Source organism: Carassius carassius, chromosome 23 (assembly GCF_963082965.1).
Source record: "Carassius carassius chromosome 23, fCarCar2.1, whole genome shotgun sequence".
Classification (NCBI taxonomy): Eukaryota; Metazoa; Chordata; class Actinopteri; order Cypriniformes; family Cyprinidae; genus Carassius; species Carassius carassius.
Window position 1 is genome coordinate 3,749,432 of NC_081777.1, and position 20,652 is coordinate 3,770,083.

Here is a 20,652-nt window from a genome sequence, read left to right on the forward strand (position 1 = left end):
GGTGTTGCGAGTCAATCCTAATATCAGACCTTTCGACCCTTGCAGTGTGTCTAGGTTTTTCACCTACTCAGGAAAGAGGGGAAGGAGAAGAATAGGTAAAATAAGAACAAAACTAATCAAAGCTGCTGTGGGTTTTCCTAGCATGGCTAACAACTACTATTGAGCTAGGATGTCATGCACCTTAACTTTGTGTCAGGTGTTCTACCTATTGTGAGGATGGCTGTACGTTTCTTCATGGTGGGTATTTGTAACTTTGTTACGCTAAAAGTTGGATATTCTACCTGTGGAAAGAATATGTTTGTTGAATGTGTTATCAGTAGATGTGGTTACCTCTGGGTGTAGGTAATGTTGTGTGTGTTAATGGTGTAGTGTATGTGTGGTCAGATCTGTTCAAGTCTTTGTTGTCTCCCCCTTTTTCTAGTTTGTCACTGAAGGCTCTCTGCATCCTTGGCTTGGATGAGGGCGTGTCCATGGTCTTATGGGGGTCAGTCCAGCAAGGCAGGAAGTTCTTTAGCAGAAAGGCGGAGGCAGTTTGGCATGGCTGTGTGAAGCTGGGTTGCAAAACATTGTCTCCTATGTGCACTCTTCTTGTGATGCCTTCTGGCTGTAGCAGACTTTCTGACCTTCTGTGCTCTGGTGGTTGCTGTTGCACAGACAGGGAATGTGGTTCTTTGAGTTGGAGTTCATTTGACAGTTTGTTAGTGAGCGTTGGGTGACTGAGGTGATGGTCTTTAGTACCTCAGATTTTTCATCAACGGTTGGCCGTGAAAGACTTGTTCATTCCGGGTGTTGTTGAACAGGTGCTTGTCATCTCTGATGTGGTGTACCAGGTGATCACCGGCCTTCCATTCTGTCGCTGGTCACAGCGAGCATGAATCAACTTTGTGGCCATATGCATGTAAATGGTCTTGAAGGAACTCTCTCAGTTGTTTCATGACTTGTTCCATGTCTTCTGATGGTAAGCTGTCATGTTCATGTGCATACTCAGCACTGTGCATGTCTGAGTAGTGCTGAGGTGGGTTTTGTTGTCGCTTACCCACACAAGTTGCTCTTGGATGAGTCAGGTGATTACCTTTGGATATCTGGTTAGGTTTCCAGATGTTCTTATCCTTTTGGTTTCTTGAGAAGCGTGGCTGGTCTCATGGATTTTTCCAGCAGTTGGGCTGAAAACGGTCGTGGATATGGGTGTCACGCTCTCTGGGCTCTTGATGGAAGCCTCTGGTGTTGTGATGCCACTGGGTGTCGTCCAGTGCAAGGCTTGAGTCTTTGTTGACAGAGTTCAAGAATGTGGAGGGTATGTTACCTTTCTTTGAGGCCATCTTCTGTTTGTTATAGGCCTTCTCTGTTAGGTCACGCAACTGTTGGATGGTCATGGAGTTCGGACAGGCCATGACACCTGGATGGTGACTGACTCCAGGGTGCAGATTCTTTAGGAAGAGGCTTTTGAAGTTCACATCCTCTACAAGGTCAGGTTTGTTGTGTGCACCAAAGTAGGCTTGTCGGAGTCGGTTGTAGTAAGCTTGTGGAGTCTCTTGTCGACCTTGTTTGGTTTCCAAGGCGGTCAACAGTCCATGTTCAGACTCTGGGTCTGTAAACTCTTTAATAAGGACCTCACGAAGTCCCTGGTAGTTTGACTTTGCTTAACTGGGCTGTCGATCTAGGAAGTTTCTTACCTCTGGACTGAACGTGGCTCTAAGGATGTATAACCAGTCTCTGTCAGTCACATGAGGTCTCATTTCCAGATTAAATTCGATATCTTTCAGGTAAGCCTGGATGTCGTGGCCCTCTGTGGAGTTCGGGTTGAACCTGCTGATGTTTTCAGACAGCTTGTTGAGGTCTTTGATAGTCATCCCGTGTGTAGCTCCAAGGTCTTGGATCGGAGGTTTTCTTTGTTGGCAGGAAAGGCTTGTGTGGTGAAAGCAGGTGAGGTTTTGGGTTGTTGCCCTTCGGTCCTTTCGTCATATGCCAGTTCTTGGACGTGGGACTCTGCTCTGCTCAGCAGTGATGAGGCTAAGAGATGTTTCTCTTTTCTTGGCTCTTGTTTCTGCTCGTAAGCATATTGGAGTTCTTTTCTGACCATGTAGACCTCATCGTTGGTATCGTCTAGTTGTTGGGTCAGATTGTCCATTTCAGTTCTGTACCCTTCAAGGTGGTCTTTCAAAGCACTGATTTCAAAATTTTTGTTTCTGATGTCTATCTTGGCTTTCTCTAGTAGCTGTTAGGCATACTGGAGTCTGTTTACCAGGTCTTTCTGAGCAGCCGTTGTATGTTGCTGGACGAGCTGAGCTGCTGCCAGGGCTGCTTGGAGCTTCATAACTTGTTCCGTTGTTTCCTGCTCCCTCTCACTGGGTGCTTTGAGTTGATCTTGAACTTTCACTTCCAGCTTGTCTATGCGATGTTGAGCACGTGTCAGCTCCTCTTGAAGGTGGGTGATGTGCTTGTCGCTCAGTTTCAGCTGGGTTGTGAAGGCATAGCTTAGGGAGCTGGTGAGCTTGACTAGCTCCTCGTGGTTGTTGTTCTGGTTTGAATCTTTCAGGATTAGGATTATTATTAAATATAATAACAGTTCAAATGTCTTTGGAGTGAGGCTGTCTGTCATGCCTCCCAGCCAAGTGTTCACATCTTCCCCATGGGCAATGGGGTCTGCAGTCTGCGGCATGTTGGCACGCTAGGGAGAAGAGAGACTGAAACAGATCTGTGTGGAGAAAAAGCCTATGTGTGGTGGGACAACTAAGTGTTGTATCAGTGATTGTGAACCACTAGTGAAGTGTGTTGATGACTTTGTTGGTCTCAGGGTGTCTAAGTAGACTAGAGATGCAAAGACTTTGTCACTCTGATGAGGAAGAGGAAAAGAGAGAAAGAGGTGAAAAACAAATTCAATAACAAGCAAAAAATTGTTTTTCAAATTAGGAAAATATTTTTTTTCCAATTAAATGTTAACAAGAAGGTAAACAATATTATTTAATCTCTTGTTTTGGACAAAAGAATACAATAACAATGCTGATATCTCTTTCCTTAGTCTGACAGGATTGACATCGTACACCTTACAGTTGGACCGCTCAGCAGGGAGGCTGCGAAGGTGACAGATGTTCAGCACGTATCTCTATTAAATTGATCTCAATGTTGGATGAGATGCTAAAACTTGAATTGCGTTTCCAAATGTAGGGAGGTTAGGAAGAACAAAGGAGAGGATGATTACAATCAAATTCATAAGGATGATTCGTCGTCTTTGACACGAGTGTGTATTTCATTCACTTAGAATTGATTGATGGTTCTTACATGTCCCTACAAATGTTAAAAGTGAAGAGGAAAGGAAAGGAGAGAGAGGATGAACACAGTAAGTCACAGTAGAAGTTATCTCAACTACGAGGAGAGCGTTGTTTTAGTTGCGGCACAACTAATCAAACAAAATAAACTTTAAATTAAAGAGAGTGGTCTTTCTAATTTATTTGTAGTGTAACTTGTAGTGAGGGATAGCAATGTCTCCTTTTTAGGGCTCAGGTGTGTCGTTCCCAAGCTAGGGTAAAGAAATGGTAAGAAAAAGTAAAATTAAAAAAATAATAATAAATTGGCAAAATATGCAAAAATGAAATTAAATAGAGGAAATCAATAAGTAAAACAATAGTGGTTAAGTGTATAAGCAAAACAGAAAGAGGGGTAAAACGCAATCAAATAAGTAAAGCTCTGAATAGCATATATTCAGATGGGTAATAAATAAATTAGGTAGAATAAGTTTACTTAAACTTTCAAAGTTTAAGGCTTATTCATTCCTAAAATAATTAGGCCCCAAAGAGAATACTATAAATAATGATCATATGAAATGATCTGAGAGGGACATTTTGAATGATTCAAAATAAATGTAATGTTTCAATTAAATTTCAATTTGTCACAATTACTAATTGTGAGTCAGTATTTCCCTTTCTAGTAAAATGAAAATAAGTGGTATAGTGAGAAAAGAGAGAAATAAGAGAGAGAAAGAGAGCAACAAGTGTTAGTTAATGTTTAAAGGGTTAAATCACGTCAGCGTTGCCCAAACACACACTATTCAACCACTGGATGAAAAACTGAATGTCATAGCTTGTCAGCAATACCCTGTCCCTTGACTTTTTTTAGATAATCACTGACCGTCAGCTCCAGTGGCGCAGAAAATAAACCGTGTGTCATATACAGTATATTTTGATGTGATCGACCCAGGTTCGAATCCGTCTTTTGGCTTTTGAACTTTTTTCTCCCTTTTCAAATCACATCAGAAAAGCATTTTTTTTTCAATGAAAATTAAGTTAATAATCAAAAGGTTGAAAATAAAGTATTGGGTAGAGTAAGGGTAGGTGTAGGGAGGGCTTTATTGTCCCAATGTGGCGGCATCCATTTAATTATTTGAATTAAAATGTAAATTTACACTCATTAATTATAATGTACTACAATACTGAGGTGCAGATAATAGCCTCTATTTGCAATAAGTAGTATAAATAGCAGAAAATCCTGCTATTTTAACATCTATAGCTATTTGCACTTAGTGTAAATAGCTGCTGCCTTTTTTGATAACTGCCAGACTAATGCCGGCGATGCAATGTTGCCAGATATTGCTATTAAAATAAACAAAAACCTATAAATAAATAAAATAAAACGAAATTATTTCAAATATTTTGGAAATTAGATAAGATAAAGTTATCGCTGACCCTAAAACGCAACTTCCTACTTTATTAACTTTCTAAAGTGTCAAATTAACTGGAAAAACGAGTCCAAAAATGCTAATAATAGCTGGATATGGCAACACGGAGGCTGCGTCTCACGCTCTCGCTCTCAACTCTATGAAGATTCGTTCACTTCGGAAGCGTCTCGCAGAGATCATTTTCATACCACGGACACTAAACATTATGAATTATACATGCAGACATTAATATGAGGAGTCAATCAGTCAATCAGAGAACAAATTTTATTTTTGAACATGAAAAATTCACCGAGGAGCGGACCTCATAGCTGGCTACAGCCATGGCTGCAAGCACAAAATTAAACTTCACCCCCAGTACTGAGCTCCACTCACAATATTATCAGGTCCCACTCTCAACAATAACATGACATTTAAAAACACAATAACATTATCAAGTTCCACCCACTACAACATTGAGCCCCACCCACAACTTTCTTCCACTTCACTCCAAATTTTACATTAAATGTTGTGCAGAATGTTTTGTTGTCAGCACTTAATATGACTACTAGAATAAATCAGTATGTGGTACCAGTATCCAAGTGTTGCTGTTTTGTCAGAACTGGAGTTAGGAAAGATGGAGGACGCTCTAATGGAAAGCCACAGACTGTCTCCTAAAGCTAAAGCAGTGAAGAACTCCACCCTAAGGCGGAGAAAAAGACCCCCCGCCCACCTGCGCACAGCCCATCTAGATGAGACCCTCAGTCCTGTGACCACACCAACAGACGAGGAGGTCATCCACCGCATCAAACACGTGGCAGGTGAGTTCATGCACATCCACATATTATCAAACTAAAAGATATTATATTATATTAGGTTTACTGTATTTTCAGGACTAGAAGTCGCACTTTTTTTCAAAGTTTGGCTGGTCCTGCGACTTATAGTCAGGTGCGACTTATTTATCAAAATTAACGTCTCCAGCCACGAGAGGGCGCTCTGTTTTCAGGGAGAGGCTACAGGAGCACTGAGCAGCATAGAGCTTAGCATGGAGCTCAGTGCTCCTGTAGTCTACACTGAAAACAGAGCGCCCTCTCGTGGATGTAGTCGGTAATGTTTTCTCTTGGTTCTTGGTTCTAAATAAATGCGACTTATAGTCCAGTGCGACTCTTATATATATTTCTTTTCCTCGTCATGGCGTATTTTTGGACTGATGTGACTTATACTTAGGTGCGACTTATAGTCCGAAAAATACGGTAAATTTATAGGACTGGTTTCATTTTCATGTACTCGCCCCACAGGTTCCACTCAGACGAGACACATTCCTGAGCACACAGCAGGGGGCGGGATTTTCTGCAACCTCTCTAAACCACTCCTCATCATCAGCTTTGTGTAAATACTACTTCACTATTGTTTATACTCTTCTAATTAATACTAATATAGTTTTGCTTACTTTTTAAATATTTTTATAAATGTGATTTTTTTTTCTTTTTGTTGGTTTTGCCTCTTGTGGTTGGCCTTAGGATCTGTATAAGGTACATTCCTTTATATATCCAATTATATATCCATTCAGAAAATCCCATCTCTCTCCTGTCATTCTAGTCCATTTTCTCAGTGCCCCTCTATCAGTCTTATGCTGCACTTCAATCAGTGTGACAAGTCTGAATTTCCAAATCCTGTTTGAATAAACAGTGGGTATATCTCATATTTGACTTTGACTGGAATGCAGCAAAAGTTTCTGTTCCATGTCTACTCATCAATAAAAAAAATTAGAATTTTAAAATTTTTAAAAAAATCACAAATCCAGCATTTGTCTCTTTTTTTTTTTTTTACTGAATTTGTCCATGTGCTTTATTTTTAATGTGTCTCTTTGTTGTCACTCTGCAGTCTGGTGCTACTTGTGTTTTTGAATGTGATGCTGTTCTACAAACTCTGGATGCTGGAGTATTCTGCACAAAGCCTCACCAGCTGGCAGGGCTTACGCCTACATGAAAGGTACAACACATACTACAACTGCTTCACACCTACAACCCACCCACCAACATCACCACCCACCCAGGATGGTATTAAACTCAACCCACAGCAATATCACGCCCAGAACACTATTGAGCCTCACCCACATTTGTGATCACATTTCACAAAACAAGATCCAACACAATTATATTGACCTCCACCAGCTTCATCCACACAGCCAAGCCACCTCCACAACAATATTGAGCCACGCCCATAATTATGAGCTTACCAAGACCCACCCACAATGAAATTGAGCTCCACCAACAACAGTGTCAAATCACCCCTACAACAATATTGACCATAATTATGAGTTTGTCCCACAACACCAGTACTCACCCTCATTAATATTAATCTCCACCCACAACATTTCAATGTCGATATTGAGCCACACCTCCCACAAGATCATGACACGCTCATTACAGAGAGTTTGATTAGAAAGCGGTAATTGAGGAAGTAAAGTCTATCAAACCCCACCCACAATATTATTAAACTCCACCTACAGTAATACCAAGCCACACCCACAACAATACTAAGTCATGCCCACAAAAATTCAGAATCACACAAGCCACACCCACAACAATACGGAGTCATGCCCACAAAAATTCAGAATCACACAAGCCACACCCACAACAATACTGAGTCATGCCCACAAAAATTCAGAATCACACAAGCCACACCCACAACAATACTGAGTCATGCCCACAAAAATTCAGAATCACACAAGCCACACCCACAACAATCTGAGTCATGCCCACAAAATTCAGAATCACACAAGCCACACCCACAACAATACTGAGTCATGCCTACAAAAATTCAGAATCACACAAGCCACACCCACAACAATACTGAGTCAAATATATTTAAGTTTCTATACATTCCTAAAATCGCTTAACAGACCTGTGTAGATGACTGAGTTGGGGTGTGTTTGTTACCATGTGGTTCAGCAGTAAACTGCCGCAGACACAGATGGAATGGGCACAGCTCCTGGAGTCCCAGCAGCGCTACCACGATGCTGAGCTGCAGAAATGGAGAGAAATCATTCAGTCTTCAGTACTGTTATTGGATCAGGTATAAAATATGTTTGCATACACGCTGAAATGATTTGTTTGAGCTTGATTGTAAAATGACCGCGTCCGTGTCTTCACATAGATGAAGGATTCTTTACTGAGTCTACAGAAAGGTGTGGGTCTACGAGATTACACCTCAGACTCGGACGAGAAGAGGAATCGATATCACTGACACTTTCCCTCCAGGCCACCAGGGCGCGCTGTGCAATGTAGAGCTACTTATGAGAACGAAAGGGCCCAAATGTTTGTGTATGACTATGCATACTAATCAAAAAAGACACTTGATAGAGACCAGAAGAAGAAGAGATGGACCAGAAACTGCCATCGGCCAATCCAAGTGGACAGCAAGCCCACATGAAGTGGGGCCGTATCTGTCCCATGGAATTGTGGGATGGCATGAGTCCGAATGGGCTCATCACTGTTCCAGCTTTCTTTCAGGTTCTCTTTCTGAGGATGTCACTGTTTGTAAAGGAACGGAACTGACCTGAGAAAGAAAACAAAGACCATCATTTTTATTTTTCGCAGCCCTTTTTTCTTTTGAAGTGTTTTTATTGGTACAAAGAATTAGGAAAATTATCTTTTAGCTTGGTTCTGACCTTTAACGGCACAGCTGCCCTGTCCCTTTGCCCATTTGTGAGAGTTTTGGACAGAAAGCTTTATGAAATATAGTTCACTCAAGGCTGGTTTCCTTGATAATTCTGCGAAAATTATTAAGAATGTTAGAACTAGTTTCCGCAACAGGGCCACTTGCGCTAAAAACAGAGACCTTGCATTTCTGTGAAACGTTAACCATTATGCTAAAGAGTTTTTACTCCAGAGAAAGACTGAAAAGGGACAACGCAACCAGAAAGATGGATAAACATTGTTAGTTTTTGATTACTAAACTGTGATATCACCTGCTTTATTTGATGTAGGAAAATATGTTTGAAATATATACTTTATATAGAGAGAGAGATCATTGCAGATATTTATTGTTAATTTATCTACACAGAACACTTATCAAAGCTCTAAAAGGAAAGAGTTTATAATTATTAAACTGCGTTTTATTCAGTGACACGCACAAGCACGTTTGAGACGTGTCTGTGTGAACGCGTGTGTGTCGTACATTGATCTGTGTCTATTTTGGTGAATGTAAGAATGTCCGTGTGATGTTTTAAATCATTCCACTTGTACGTCTTGTGTCTTCCTCCCGGCACATGGAGCCAAACTGCCTTTTTCTTGCCCAGCAGCTCAGTCCACTGGGCATCTGTTTACACATCCGCCTGGCTTCAGAAACCGAGCGGTCAGAAAATGACTATCCAGCTTGGCTGAACCCACACACACGCATGCTTTCTATGCTGTGGCACCATTCCTGTTTTTATTTAGCATGAGGTAAGAGTCTAGATGAGGAAGCATTGCAGGAAACGGCACTGAACTCGCTTCACATTTTAATTGAACCAATTTTTAAATCAGTCAAATAAAATGAAAGTTATGCAAGGTGGTAATGACACATATGTGTGTTTTTTAATGTAATTCTTTTTTTTTTTTTTACAGAGCGCAAATGCTCTAGCCTATAAACCAAATATAGTATTTATAGATGGTAGAATTTATTTATATATAACATAAAATGCAATGATTCCCCTTTTTATGCAGACAGAGGACAATGTAAAAAAAATATGTCATGTGAGACGACATGAAGAGAGGCGACACTTTACATCCAGGCATTGTAGGACAAAGTCTGAAATATGAAATATATGTTTGCTGGCACATTGCTGGTAGAATATAAGATAATATTCCAGATACAAACCACATGGTGTTGAATGTATGTTGTTTTCCCCCCCAGAAATGAATCTGCTATAATGTAATTTTGTGTTCCACAGTCCAGCACTTTGAAATCTGATGGAGTTTTTTGGGTTGGATCTTAGGAATCCATCTTTAATGTTGCTCTGTGCAGTGTTCAGAGCCGTTATTTTATTCCAGGATGCAGTTGAACTACTGAGATTTTAAGTTTGACAGTTTCTCCTACTAGTTTATTCACTGTTAAAAAAACTTCAGTTTTAAGGCATTATTTTGGCATTAGAGTGCATCTGTATTGGTTGTTAGGTTTGTGTTCTGCAATATGGATTTGATTGCTCTTTTTTTTCATTATGTGTGTTTTAGAAAAGAAGAACTGCTTATGGTTTTGTATTTTAGAACTGAAAAGGAAATCAATGTCACAATCATGTTCACTGTACTGTATGTGTGTGTGAATGCCGCATGTGAAATTGTGTTTAAATTTGTTTTCTTTGTGGACCACCCCTTTTTTTTCTGCTACACATGTGACTCCTCCCGAGCAAAAAATCATAATTAACCCTCAGCCTGATCGTTCTGCTCATATGCAGTGACTTCTTGTGATGTATTTGACCAAAGATTTGAGTTTGCATTTTGCAGCTGAGAAATGTGTTGCTGTTATTAGCGATGTTGAGCATTTGTGATCAAGTATTCAGACAAAAGACACACTGTTCTAAATTATATTTCAAATGTTCATATCACACTCCATTCATTAAACTGTGCTATGGGATTTTAGTGTCTACTGATGTCATTTCCACTGTACTGTACCTGTGCTGTAGTTCCATGCTCGACATAACAACTGTATCCAGCAAAAAAACTCTCTCACAAATCAACTGTTTTATTTTCCTGAAACTGTACTGATTGATTTCGGTTGGTCTCATAACTTAACTGGTGTAGCAGTGACCTAACTGTATTTTTTTCTTCTTCTTTCTAGAGCTGTTTTTATCTCTAGACCAGGCTGATTTGTACATGTTTCCATATGCACTGTATGTATAAGACAATATGTGCAGTGTTCACAGAAATAGGAAGCAGAATTGTGCTGTGCACAGTTTTCCATTTTTCCAACAAATGTGTCTAATAGAGACTCTGATTCAGTGGCTCTGATCTATGTGAAGCAGACAGATTACAAATAATAAGAATAAGAATAAAACAACACTGGGAAAATACTTTGTGGGGTTTTTTTTTCTTAAGTTTCAATAATGCTTTACCATGGATACCATAGAGAAATATAAAATGTGTTTCCTCAAATACACAAATTACAATGATTCCGCAGTATGCTAATATCACAGGCAATTGCACCATGCTTTTGGGAGTTTGCCTGTAGCGGAGTCGAAGCGTTTAACAACTCATTAAAAAGAAATCTCAATATTTTCAATACAACAGAGAACCATCACGCTAAGGTGCGCTATCAAGTCTAGCCACCAGATAGAGACATAACCCAGTTCTTTCATTACATAATCGCCTGATGCATAAATATATCTAGCAAACAACCAGCTTGCATCAGCCTTGCGTTTTAAAACGATTAAATACAGACGTGTTTTGGCTTATATTTTGAAATATCCAAAGGCTATTAGATTTAGAGGTGTATAGCCTACTGAGAAAAACGCATTCGCATATAAAAAGAGTCAAAGCCTATATATATATATATATATATATATATATATATATATAGGCTTTGACTCTTTTTATATGTGAATGCGTTTAAAACAATAAAATATATATTTATATATATATATATATATATATATATATTTCTTAAAAATATTTAGCTATATCTTAGCCAAAAAACCCGACATATTTGACAAGTTTTCAGTAATTATCCTTATTAAGTCACCCACGCATGAATTTTCGCGTCTTCTGATCTGTCAGTAGTTCGCACCAGACAAACGAATATTCTCGGCGTCCGTTCGTTCATTCATCCGAATATGGTTGAGCGCACGAAGACCTGCCATGGTCTGCGTGCAAATGAAGCTGCGGGGGAACTGACCAATTAGAGTGTGGGAAGTCCACGAGAGGGCGGCGACTGATAGCTTTAAACCAATCACAGCGGACAGGGCGGGATATTCTAATGAGCAGGGAACACCTCAATGTACAGCAATGCGAGGGGCGTGAGGGGAAGACTCAAAATTGAGATGCATAAATATTGTCCGACCGCAGTAACAGAGACGCGTGTTAGGGGAAAACGCTCAAACTAAATGGGAATTGTCTCTTTTGAACGTGATAAACGTCCACAGATATAACAGAATCAGGCTGACGCAGATCATATTGAAAGATTGATTGCTTTTGTTCTGCTGGGAAGGGTGAGGAGCATCCTGCTGGACCTCGGGGTTCCTCTGAAGATGGAAGAAGAGCGCAGTCGCAATAAAGAGCGTCTGGAGGCCAGTTTGACGTGGCTGTGTGAGCTGGAGATCCTGAAGCAGCGGCAGGAGAGCCTGGTCCTCGGTGCCCTGTCCCTCGGGGACTCCGTGCCGGGATGCCCCGCTTGGGGTGATGTGGGTCCGGCCCGCAGCAGCAGAGAGCAGGAGCACATCACTTTAAGACGACAGCTGGTAGGTGCGACATGTTCACTGATGAAAACCATGCTTTTAAAACTCCCTCCAGGCTTTCTCTTTAAGGAGGTGTGGATATTCGGACGGAAAGTGTTGTGAAAAGTTTAGAAATGACGAGGAATGACGTGCCAGTCTTTATTTTTCAACTCATGTGTGCAAGAGTGCACAAAAACAATAAGCTAGTTACTTTTTGGTGTTACATAATTGGCACGTGAAAACTGCAGTGTGCCGTTCTATATTTTATAACACTAAAATGCCGTTATAATGCCATTAACGCAAGCAGTCAGTTGTGCTGCATAATTAAAGGCAATTTCCTTTCACAGCAAGTGTAGGCTATGCTTTTTGACAGCTGTGATTGATGTGCACTCAGGAAAAGGGGCGGGGTCTACAGACCTTTAACTATCCATTGTTCGTTTCGCGTGGATTTACCAATTCCTACTTTATCTAACGAAATATCAAACCTTTCATTTCTTTAGCTAAATTTGTATTAACGTTGCTGCTATATTATATTATATAATATTATATAATATTATATTATATTATATTATATTATATTATATTATATTATATTATATTATATTATATTATATTATACTGCAATATGTAGCATGGGCAATAGCCAGAAATACACTGCATGGGTCAAAATGGTAATTTTTTCTTTTATGCCAAAAATCATTAGGACATTAAGTAAAGATCATGTTCGAGTGAAGATATTTTGTACATTTACTACCAAAAATATATCAAAACTTATTTTTTGATTAGTAATATGCATTGCTAAGAACTTCATTTGGACAACTTTAAAGGCGATTTTATCAGTGTTTAGAGTTTTGGTACACCCTCACATTCCAGATTTTCAAATAGTCCCCAAATGTTGTCCTATCACACCACACATCAATGGAAAGCTTATTTATTCAGCTTTCAGATGATGTATCTCACTTTCAAATAAAAATGGCTCTTAAGACTGGTTTTGTGGTCCAGGGTAACATTGTAGGTTATATTATATTATATTATATTATATTATATTATATTATATTATATTATATTATATTATATTATATTATATTATATTATATTATATTATTTTATATTATCAATGTTGTAATTCAATTATTATTACAGTTATAGCTTTAAAAAAAAGTCTTGCAATTCGCTGATGGACACTAGGTGATATTTATATTTTCTTTAACTCTGTATTGCGCGTTCATAAGTACCTGGGGAGTCAATGATTCCGAGTCATAGTGTTTATCAAAGTAATACAGTATATTCCCTCCTGTGCTTTCATTACCTGTCCATCAGTGTGCCTCAGGGTCGGGACCGCACTCTAACTCAGTTTTCCATAAAGGCGGTGAGAGAAATCAAATAAGAAGCAGTCTCTCTCTCCCCAGAGTTTCTCCCCCCCATAGATAGATCAGACAAAAGGCGCATGGAGCGGAATATTAATGAGTCAGACTCTCGCGGGACGCACGCGGTGAGCTCGAGACGCATCACATAAATGAGCTGTCAGCGGCTCGCGCGCTCCGCTCCAGCGGCCACCGGAAAACATTCTTCAATCTGCCGACTGATGAGAGTTTCTCTCACCAAAGCGACATTCATTTAGCCTTTCACTCAGGATCTGTTAGGAGTGGGACTCTTTAGGCACATCACGATCTGAAGTCGAGTCTGGTATCATGACACGATTCTAAAACCATTCTACTTTTTGTTTTTATGCAGACTATGAATGCCGCAGTTATTTTATTCATTACTTTCATACTTTCATACATCATATTCATACTTACATAATTATTAGTACCTCATAAATAAATTGCAAATTAATAATAGCTTTTGGTATCTGAGTGTTGCTTATCTGCATTCAAAATTGTATAAAAGATGATTTCAAAGAGCATTTGGAAGAAGAAAAAATTAAATACGGCCAAGTGAAACTGCATGTTGTAAGGGCAAAGCACATATTCTGTGCAACAAATCTATCTATCTGTCTGTCTATCTATCTATCTATCTATCTATCTATCTATCTATCTATCTATCTATCTATCTATCTATCTATCTATCTATCTATCTATCTATCTATCTATCTATCTATGCAGCTGTTGATTAACCAGTTACAGAAAGACAATCAGATTCGATCTCTTCAGGCTGTAGTGATTATTCACACAGCCCTGTTGGTAACATGTAATTACATATGCACCCTATAATTATATAATTAGCAATGTAACTGGGAGAAATCCTACATCCCATCCCAGTTGTTTCATGTCAATCCGTGCGCTTTAAACCAGTTTCCACACTACAGGTTTGTGTGTAGTTCAGCTTTGTAGTTGAGAACCCAGCAGTGTTTGCATTATAGTAGTTCGTTTGTACATACAACATGTGTTCAAACGAACTACATCAATCCTCAAGGCCAAAGCTTCCCCACTGTACTCGTGTATATGTGCGTCAGAAATGAATTAGTGCAGTTTAGTGATGTATTTTGTATGTAGGAGTGTTAGATCGATGTGTGTGTGGTGATATAGTGGGGACAGGGTGTGTGTGTGTGTGTTTGATGGGGGTGCTGGTTGTGTCCCATTTTGGCACATTAAAAGCAAGGTGTTCACGGCAGCCGGATAATGAGAATACACAAGCAGCCTGATCTCCCTCAGGTCCTGTCTGTTTCTCTGATAATCGAATAGACTGCATGCTGTCACACCATCTCACGACGGTTAATCGTGAAGCTGAATAAAGATCTCCAAGGGAACATGAGATGAGGTTGAGTCATAGACTTTACAGAGAATAGCCAATATTAGCTTTAAAATCATCACAACTGGATCATGTTTTCAGTGGGGTTGGGGTCTTTGTTCACATCTGGCAGACCTGCTCCACTCTCGCTGTCCTCCTCCTTGGTTTTTCAGTTCTAAACTTGTCATTTTTCTCATGTGCTTGAGCTCTGACCTCAGCTAAACCATGTTGCCATGGTTTTATATGTGCAATTATAAGAACAGTTATGTTCTTTTAAGTCTTATTTTAGTCTTGAAATAAAAATAAACCTACTTCTGTGCAGATTTCAAAGGAAATGGTTTGTTGCAGGAATGTAAAGGAAAAAACAAGAATTTTTCTCAGATTTGAACTTAGCTCTGATGCAGTCGTCCAATATTCAAATAGAATTTCAGAGAGGCTTCTGCTTTTTGAAATCCAATTTGCTGTATTCCCACTTGATTTTAAACTGACTCGGCTCTTTCCACATACTTAAAATGAAACTAATGCAGTCACATTTCTTTGTTTGTTTAAACAATGCAACTAAAAAAATTATAAAATTAATTTACAAACTTAAAGGATTAGTTCAACCCTGTAAAGTCTGACATATGATATAATAGTAAACATTTTATTGTATTAAAAAATATATATATTTTTTTAAATTAATTGAACTTTTAGAAAAAAATCTTTTAAAACATTGTACATTAAATTAGGCTTTTATGGCATTTTATAAATGACAATATGGATTTCGCACTCAAGGAGAGAGAGAGAGATACAGAGAGAGAGAGAGAGAGAGAGAGATGAAAACATTTTGAAACTTGTATTGTAAATTAAGTTTTTATAACAATATAACAGACTACTTACCACCTATGCATATTAATATTAGATGTCATTCCCACTAATATGTCTTAGTAAAATTATATTCAAATGCTGAGTTTTTTTTTAATGTTTTTTGATAGTTTTATTATCAAAGCTCTGTAGTATTTTATTGTAGGGTGCAAAACATATAGGCTAATCCAAAGCACTACAATGATGAGTGGGAGATGAACACATTAACATTCCTCAAAAGCCTTATGAATCATATTTGAAGATTTGATTATATATATATATAAGTAAACCTGTATTACTGTACACCATGGCAAGCCTCCATGTTTTATAAACCCAAACTATTCCAGACATATCTTAAACATAACCTGACTCAACCGAAATTGTTGTAAATCTTATGAAAAATGGTATGCTGAATATGAAATGCATTAACTAAAATATTTTCTTTCTCGCCAGTCTGTTTCTCACATCTGTCTTGGATCCATGCACCTAAACGTTGGTTTTGTCATCGTTATAACCTTTATTATGGAAAATAATAAGTATAGAAAAGCACTGAACTGTAAATAGAGAAAGCGGTTAAAATAATGAGCCAAACTAAACCACATTTGCGTCATTCACCAGCAAAATATAACAAAAAACCCAAAATACACTCTGAGTGGTGATTCAGGCCAGGTGTAGAACATACAGTGATGCCTGGACAAAATCTGGACTAACTAAACCATGAACAAAACTTAAATAAACCCCAGACGTCATTAAACACAGGTTCACTTAAGACATGGTGCCAACCAGAGTGTGTTTTTATAGATGAATTATTAGCTCCCGAGTGCATGAAACTAGGTCCTGAAACAAAACGAGAAGCACAGGATAAAAAAATAGCAAGTACAACAGTATCTCTCCCATCTTTGGTAAATTATTGATGTTCCAGGTTTTTGTGCTTTTGCCGTTGGGTTACATAACTACTGGCAGTGGTGTGCACAGGTTACATACATGCACACAAAAACACATGTGCTACATGCTTGAAGCCACATATCCAAGCCTTCTTATATCTGTTTGTTGCCACACAAATTCTGATTATTCTAATGTTAATGTTTTACATACCATTACTATTTTTAATTTTTACTTGGAACCAGTTCTGGGGGCTGTAAAATCACTGATTTCCAACCTTTTACTTTTATTGTGTTATTGCATTCCTGTAGCTCAGACAGTAACACGTTAGCTCTCCCAATTTCAATGTTACAGGATTGATTCTCAGGGAGTGCATGAACTGAAAAATGTAGACCTTGACTGCAAAAGTGTCTGCCAAATGCAGGGATACTCCACCCCAAAATGAAAATCTTGTCATTAATCACTTACCCCCATGTCGTTTCAAACCACTAAAAGCTTTGTTCATCTTTGGAATATATTTTGGATGTAAACCTGGAAGCTTGTTACTGTCCCATAGACTGCCAAGTAAATTACACTGTTAAGATCTAGAAAACTATGAAAAGCATCATCAGAATAGTCCATCTGCCATCAGTGGTTTAACCGCAACGTTATGAAGCGACAAGAATACTTTTTGTATGCGAATAAAACTAAAATAACAACTTTATTCAACAATTTATCTCCTCATTGTCTTTCCACATCACCGTAGTGCCATTTTGGAGAATATGAGCTGAATACAGGCAGCGTGCTCTTCTGTGTCAGCCGCGCCATAAGAATGTGCTGTTTTCTTTTAAATCAAAGCATAAATACACGTAGAAAACGTATCCTTGTGGCGCAGCTGGCACAAGAGAGTGTAAGCTGCCTGTGTTCAGCTCATATTCTCCAAAATGGCGCTACAGAGATGCGTAGGTAAATCTTTTCCAGTTGCCTTCAGTATTGACTGTTGTGTCATACCCTGCAGAACCAACTCCAGGGCGCCCCCAGCCTACTGATGCTGGGACTGCAACAGCAACTCAGTGAGTTGAGGTTGGATACAGGACTCACATGTGAGCAGAATACAGAGGAGGATTTGGACAGTCCCAGCGCTTCAAGCTCAGGTACTCCACCACTCTATGAATAATTTATTCCTCATAGTGTTCTCCAAAACTGTTGGCCAATTCTGATGTCAGATACTTGATCTCTTTGATCTCTTTATCTACTTCCAGCACCAACATAATCAGGATGATTCTGATCATTAACCAGTTTAGTCACAGATATATTGTGCACACCTAGTTATGCAACGATTGGCATCTGTGTTAGAAAATATGTTGTCATCATGTAAAGTTTTTCAGTAATAGTTGACAGATCAGTTTTGGAAACATACATCCAGATATTGTAAATAAAACTATGAAATCTAATAAATGATAAATGGAAATAATTTTTCGATTTATCTTATCCCTCAGGGTTTTATGAGCAAATTGAAAGTCTGTCTCCTCCACTGCGTTCCTGTTCCTCCCCAAACCTCAGTGTGTCCTGTCACAGGCCCAGATCTATGGGTTAGTGTTTCCTTTAATCATATTTACACCTAAACTCGTGGTGTTGATAATATAATTCTTACTTTCTTTCCCTCACTGTATAAAAGTTCCTGCAATAAAGCATAAGCCAGGGTTGCCAGGTCTGGTTATCGAAACACCCCAGTAGCCATATAGTCAATAGCCAATCAATAATAGCTCAAAACTATCCCAATGACCCTATCCCAAATTGTATTACTTTTTTCTCCCCCTTTTTTATAGAGTGTACAGACTTTCTTAAAGTGTTCCCCTTTTGACAGATGCCTACATGCTGGACTGGGAGGGTTATATGGAGCCCACAGTACATGTCCCCATGCCCCGCTCATTTTCTGCCCCTTACCCCCCACTGGAGGGTATTGCGGAGGGAATAGAGGAGGAAGAAGAAGATGAAGAAAGTCCTCACTGGGTTACAGATCAGATAGCTGATGAAAGCCTGACTCCAGAGATGAGCCTCACTTCTGATGCTGAGGCAGATCCTGCAGTGAAGATAGAAGATGGCCCAACGGAAGAAGACATCCAACAGGCAATGCGTGTGGAGACGTACATCCTGGGACTCTTGCAGCGAAGGCATCTCAGATCTACAGCAGAACTCAGATCTGATCCCGATCAGTGGCATGACTTACACACATACCCACCCAGTTACCCTCAGTTTGAATGGCAGGAATGGGTAACTCTCTCTGAGGAAGAGAATGAGCGTGAATCCCAAGATGGATATTACATGAACCTTCCCAGTGCCCAAGCTGGACCAACTTCCCTAAGCTGTGAAGTGCCAGAATCCTCCTTGGAAATTGATCAGTACGGAGTCAAAGAAGTCCACACCAGCAGCAACGACTCTCCTCGGCATCAACCGGTTTACATCGAACGCCGTCCCACAATAACAGACACCATGAAACCCCACATTCACACCTGCTGCAATCACACCTGCGTACCTACGTTGTCAGCTGCTGAGTCCCATGAGCAACACCAGCCCATTCCATCCCAAAAGTGGGCCCTTCTTTGGTCCCTAGCCAGAAGGAGTCCAGAGGAAAGGTGGGCAACTCAAGGAGATAGACAAACGAAGTCGACCACCCGCTCTCGGTCAGAGGACAGTTGCGTCTCTCAAGGGTGGACTGCCCAACCGGAGCACAAATATTATACTGTGGGACGGGACATGGGCAAGCATCATAGCGACGAATTGTATCCATCTAATCAGCGGCTGTGGTGCTCCTCGGCAGACCTCAGTCAAGAAGAAGATGACGGGATATTCAGAGAAGACGTAAATGATTTCAGACTAAATCAGTTACCCGCCAAACGCACCGTTCAATTTGTGGAGCAGGCCCTGAGGGTGAAAGAGACCGCTACTGCACCGACCGATGGGTCCAACTCCAGTCTGAGTGAGACTTTCTCTCCAGGAAACAGTTCGGTGTCTAGTGACTCAGATGAGAGCGGAGGGCTGGTCTGGCCTCAGCAACTGCCCCCTCGCTTGACCCCGTCCCCTTCTTCTTCTCAGAATCCCTCCAATGCCGTGGTCAAGATTAAAGCCTCACATGCGCTCAAAAAGAAGATTATGCGATTTCGTTCAGGCTCCCTCAAACTCATGACCACGGTCTGAGTCTGGCCATGAACATCTCTGCCTATTTATACTTAAAATTCATTTGAGAGCTTTATGTAATACTCTTACATTATATGTGGTGTACTGAATACTGTGGGATTATAGTATCTTTCTTCTTGTTAATAAAAGAGTTGATGAGATGCAACGACAAGATACAAATCAAACCCACTAAGCACACCAAACCCATTACAATATTATATGATTACATGGATTAGTTTGTACAAAAAATGAAGATTTTGGCATCATTTACTTACCCTCGTGTCATTTCAAACCTATATAACTTTCTTTTGTCGAGCACAAAAGGATCACATAGTATTTAGTCCATACAACTTTTTCCAAAGTCAATGGCCACCAAAACTGTTTGATCACCAACATTATTTAAAATATTTGTTCTGAATGTGAATGACTTGAAGGTGAGTAAATGACAGAATTTATAGTTTTGGGTGAACTATCCCTTTAAGAATGACTGTGTATGTTTATAAATCCCTTTCTTCAGCTTCAAGTTCTAAGGCATGCTCATAAATCTTTTATTTTTAACAATACTGCTATATATTGTAGCTTTCCCTGCTAATTCATTTTATAAAGTCATTTTAAGAAGAGGGAGGTAAACAAGATCAGGAAACGACCTCGAGCCATGGCTTGAACTCAGGTCACCTGAAGAGTGTGGCTCACAATGCCGTTTTAACACTAAATTGCTAATGATAACATCATGCTGTCCAAAATGTAATGCAGAATGAGAATATACTGCCTGGGAATATATTCTCTGTCAACAAGCAAAAAGGAATTACTAGGAACTCAGAGCAATCTGCAGCATGAAGAGAAATTGATTCTCATTAGCTTAGCATTTTAAAGAGGCCATTTTCATGACTCACACACATGACAGGATGTGCCTGGATTGCTAATGGAGGCATCTTTATCAGTACTACGTACCACTTTGCCTGCCATGTCCCAGGGGTTGTCT

General features: G+C 39.5%; 2 protein-coding genes across 11 annotated transcripts in view; both read left to right on the forward strand.

Moving 5' to 3' along the window:
• Positions 1-10,700, forward strand: part of LOC132101214 (protein Aster-B-like) — a 144,916-nt gene extending 134,216 nt beyond the window's left edge. For 6 of the 9 annotated variants that reach the window (XM_059505966.1, XM_059505968.1, XM_059505967.1 and 3 more), the window contains 5 exons: positions 5,269-5,469; positions 5,947-6,037; positions 6,533-6,640; positions 7,603-7,726; positions 7,808-10,700. In XM_059505966.1, coding sequence (XP_059361949.1) covers positions 5,269-5,469; positions 5,947-6,037; positions 6,533-6,640; positions 7,603-7,726; positions 7,808-7,897 — 614 coding nt within the window. In that variant the 3' untranslated portion in view covers positions 7,898-10,700. The remainder of the gene's footprint in view (positions 1-5,268; positions 5,470-5,946; positions 6,038-6,532; positions 6,641-7,602; positions 7,727-7,807) is intronic. The other 3 variants (XM_059505974.1, XM_059505970.1, XM_059505973.1) reach the window with 1 other exon arrangement.
• Positions 10,701-11,558: 858 nt separating this feature from the next.
• On the forward strand, positions 11,559-19,779 carry LOC132101851 (dapper homolog 3-like). 2 transcript variants are annotated; one of them, XM_059507069.1, is made up of 4 exons: positions 11,559-12,083; positions 17,512-17,647; positions 17,993-18,085; positions 18,361-19,779. In XM_059507069.1, the coding sequence occupies exons 1-4, from the start codon at positions 11,874-11,876 to the stop codon at positions 19,689-19,691; spliced, it is 1,770 nt and encodes a 589-aa protein (XP_059363052.1). In that variant the 5' UTR covers positions 11,559-11,873; the 3' UTR covers positions 19,692-19,779. The 2 variants fall into 2 exon arrangements, with proteins under 2 accessions (XP_059363052.1, XP_059363053.1); XM_059507070.1 differs by having other exon boundaries at positions 11,957-12,087.
• Positions 19,780-20,652: the final 873 nt, after the last annotated feature.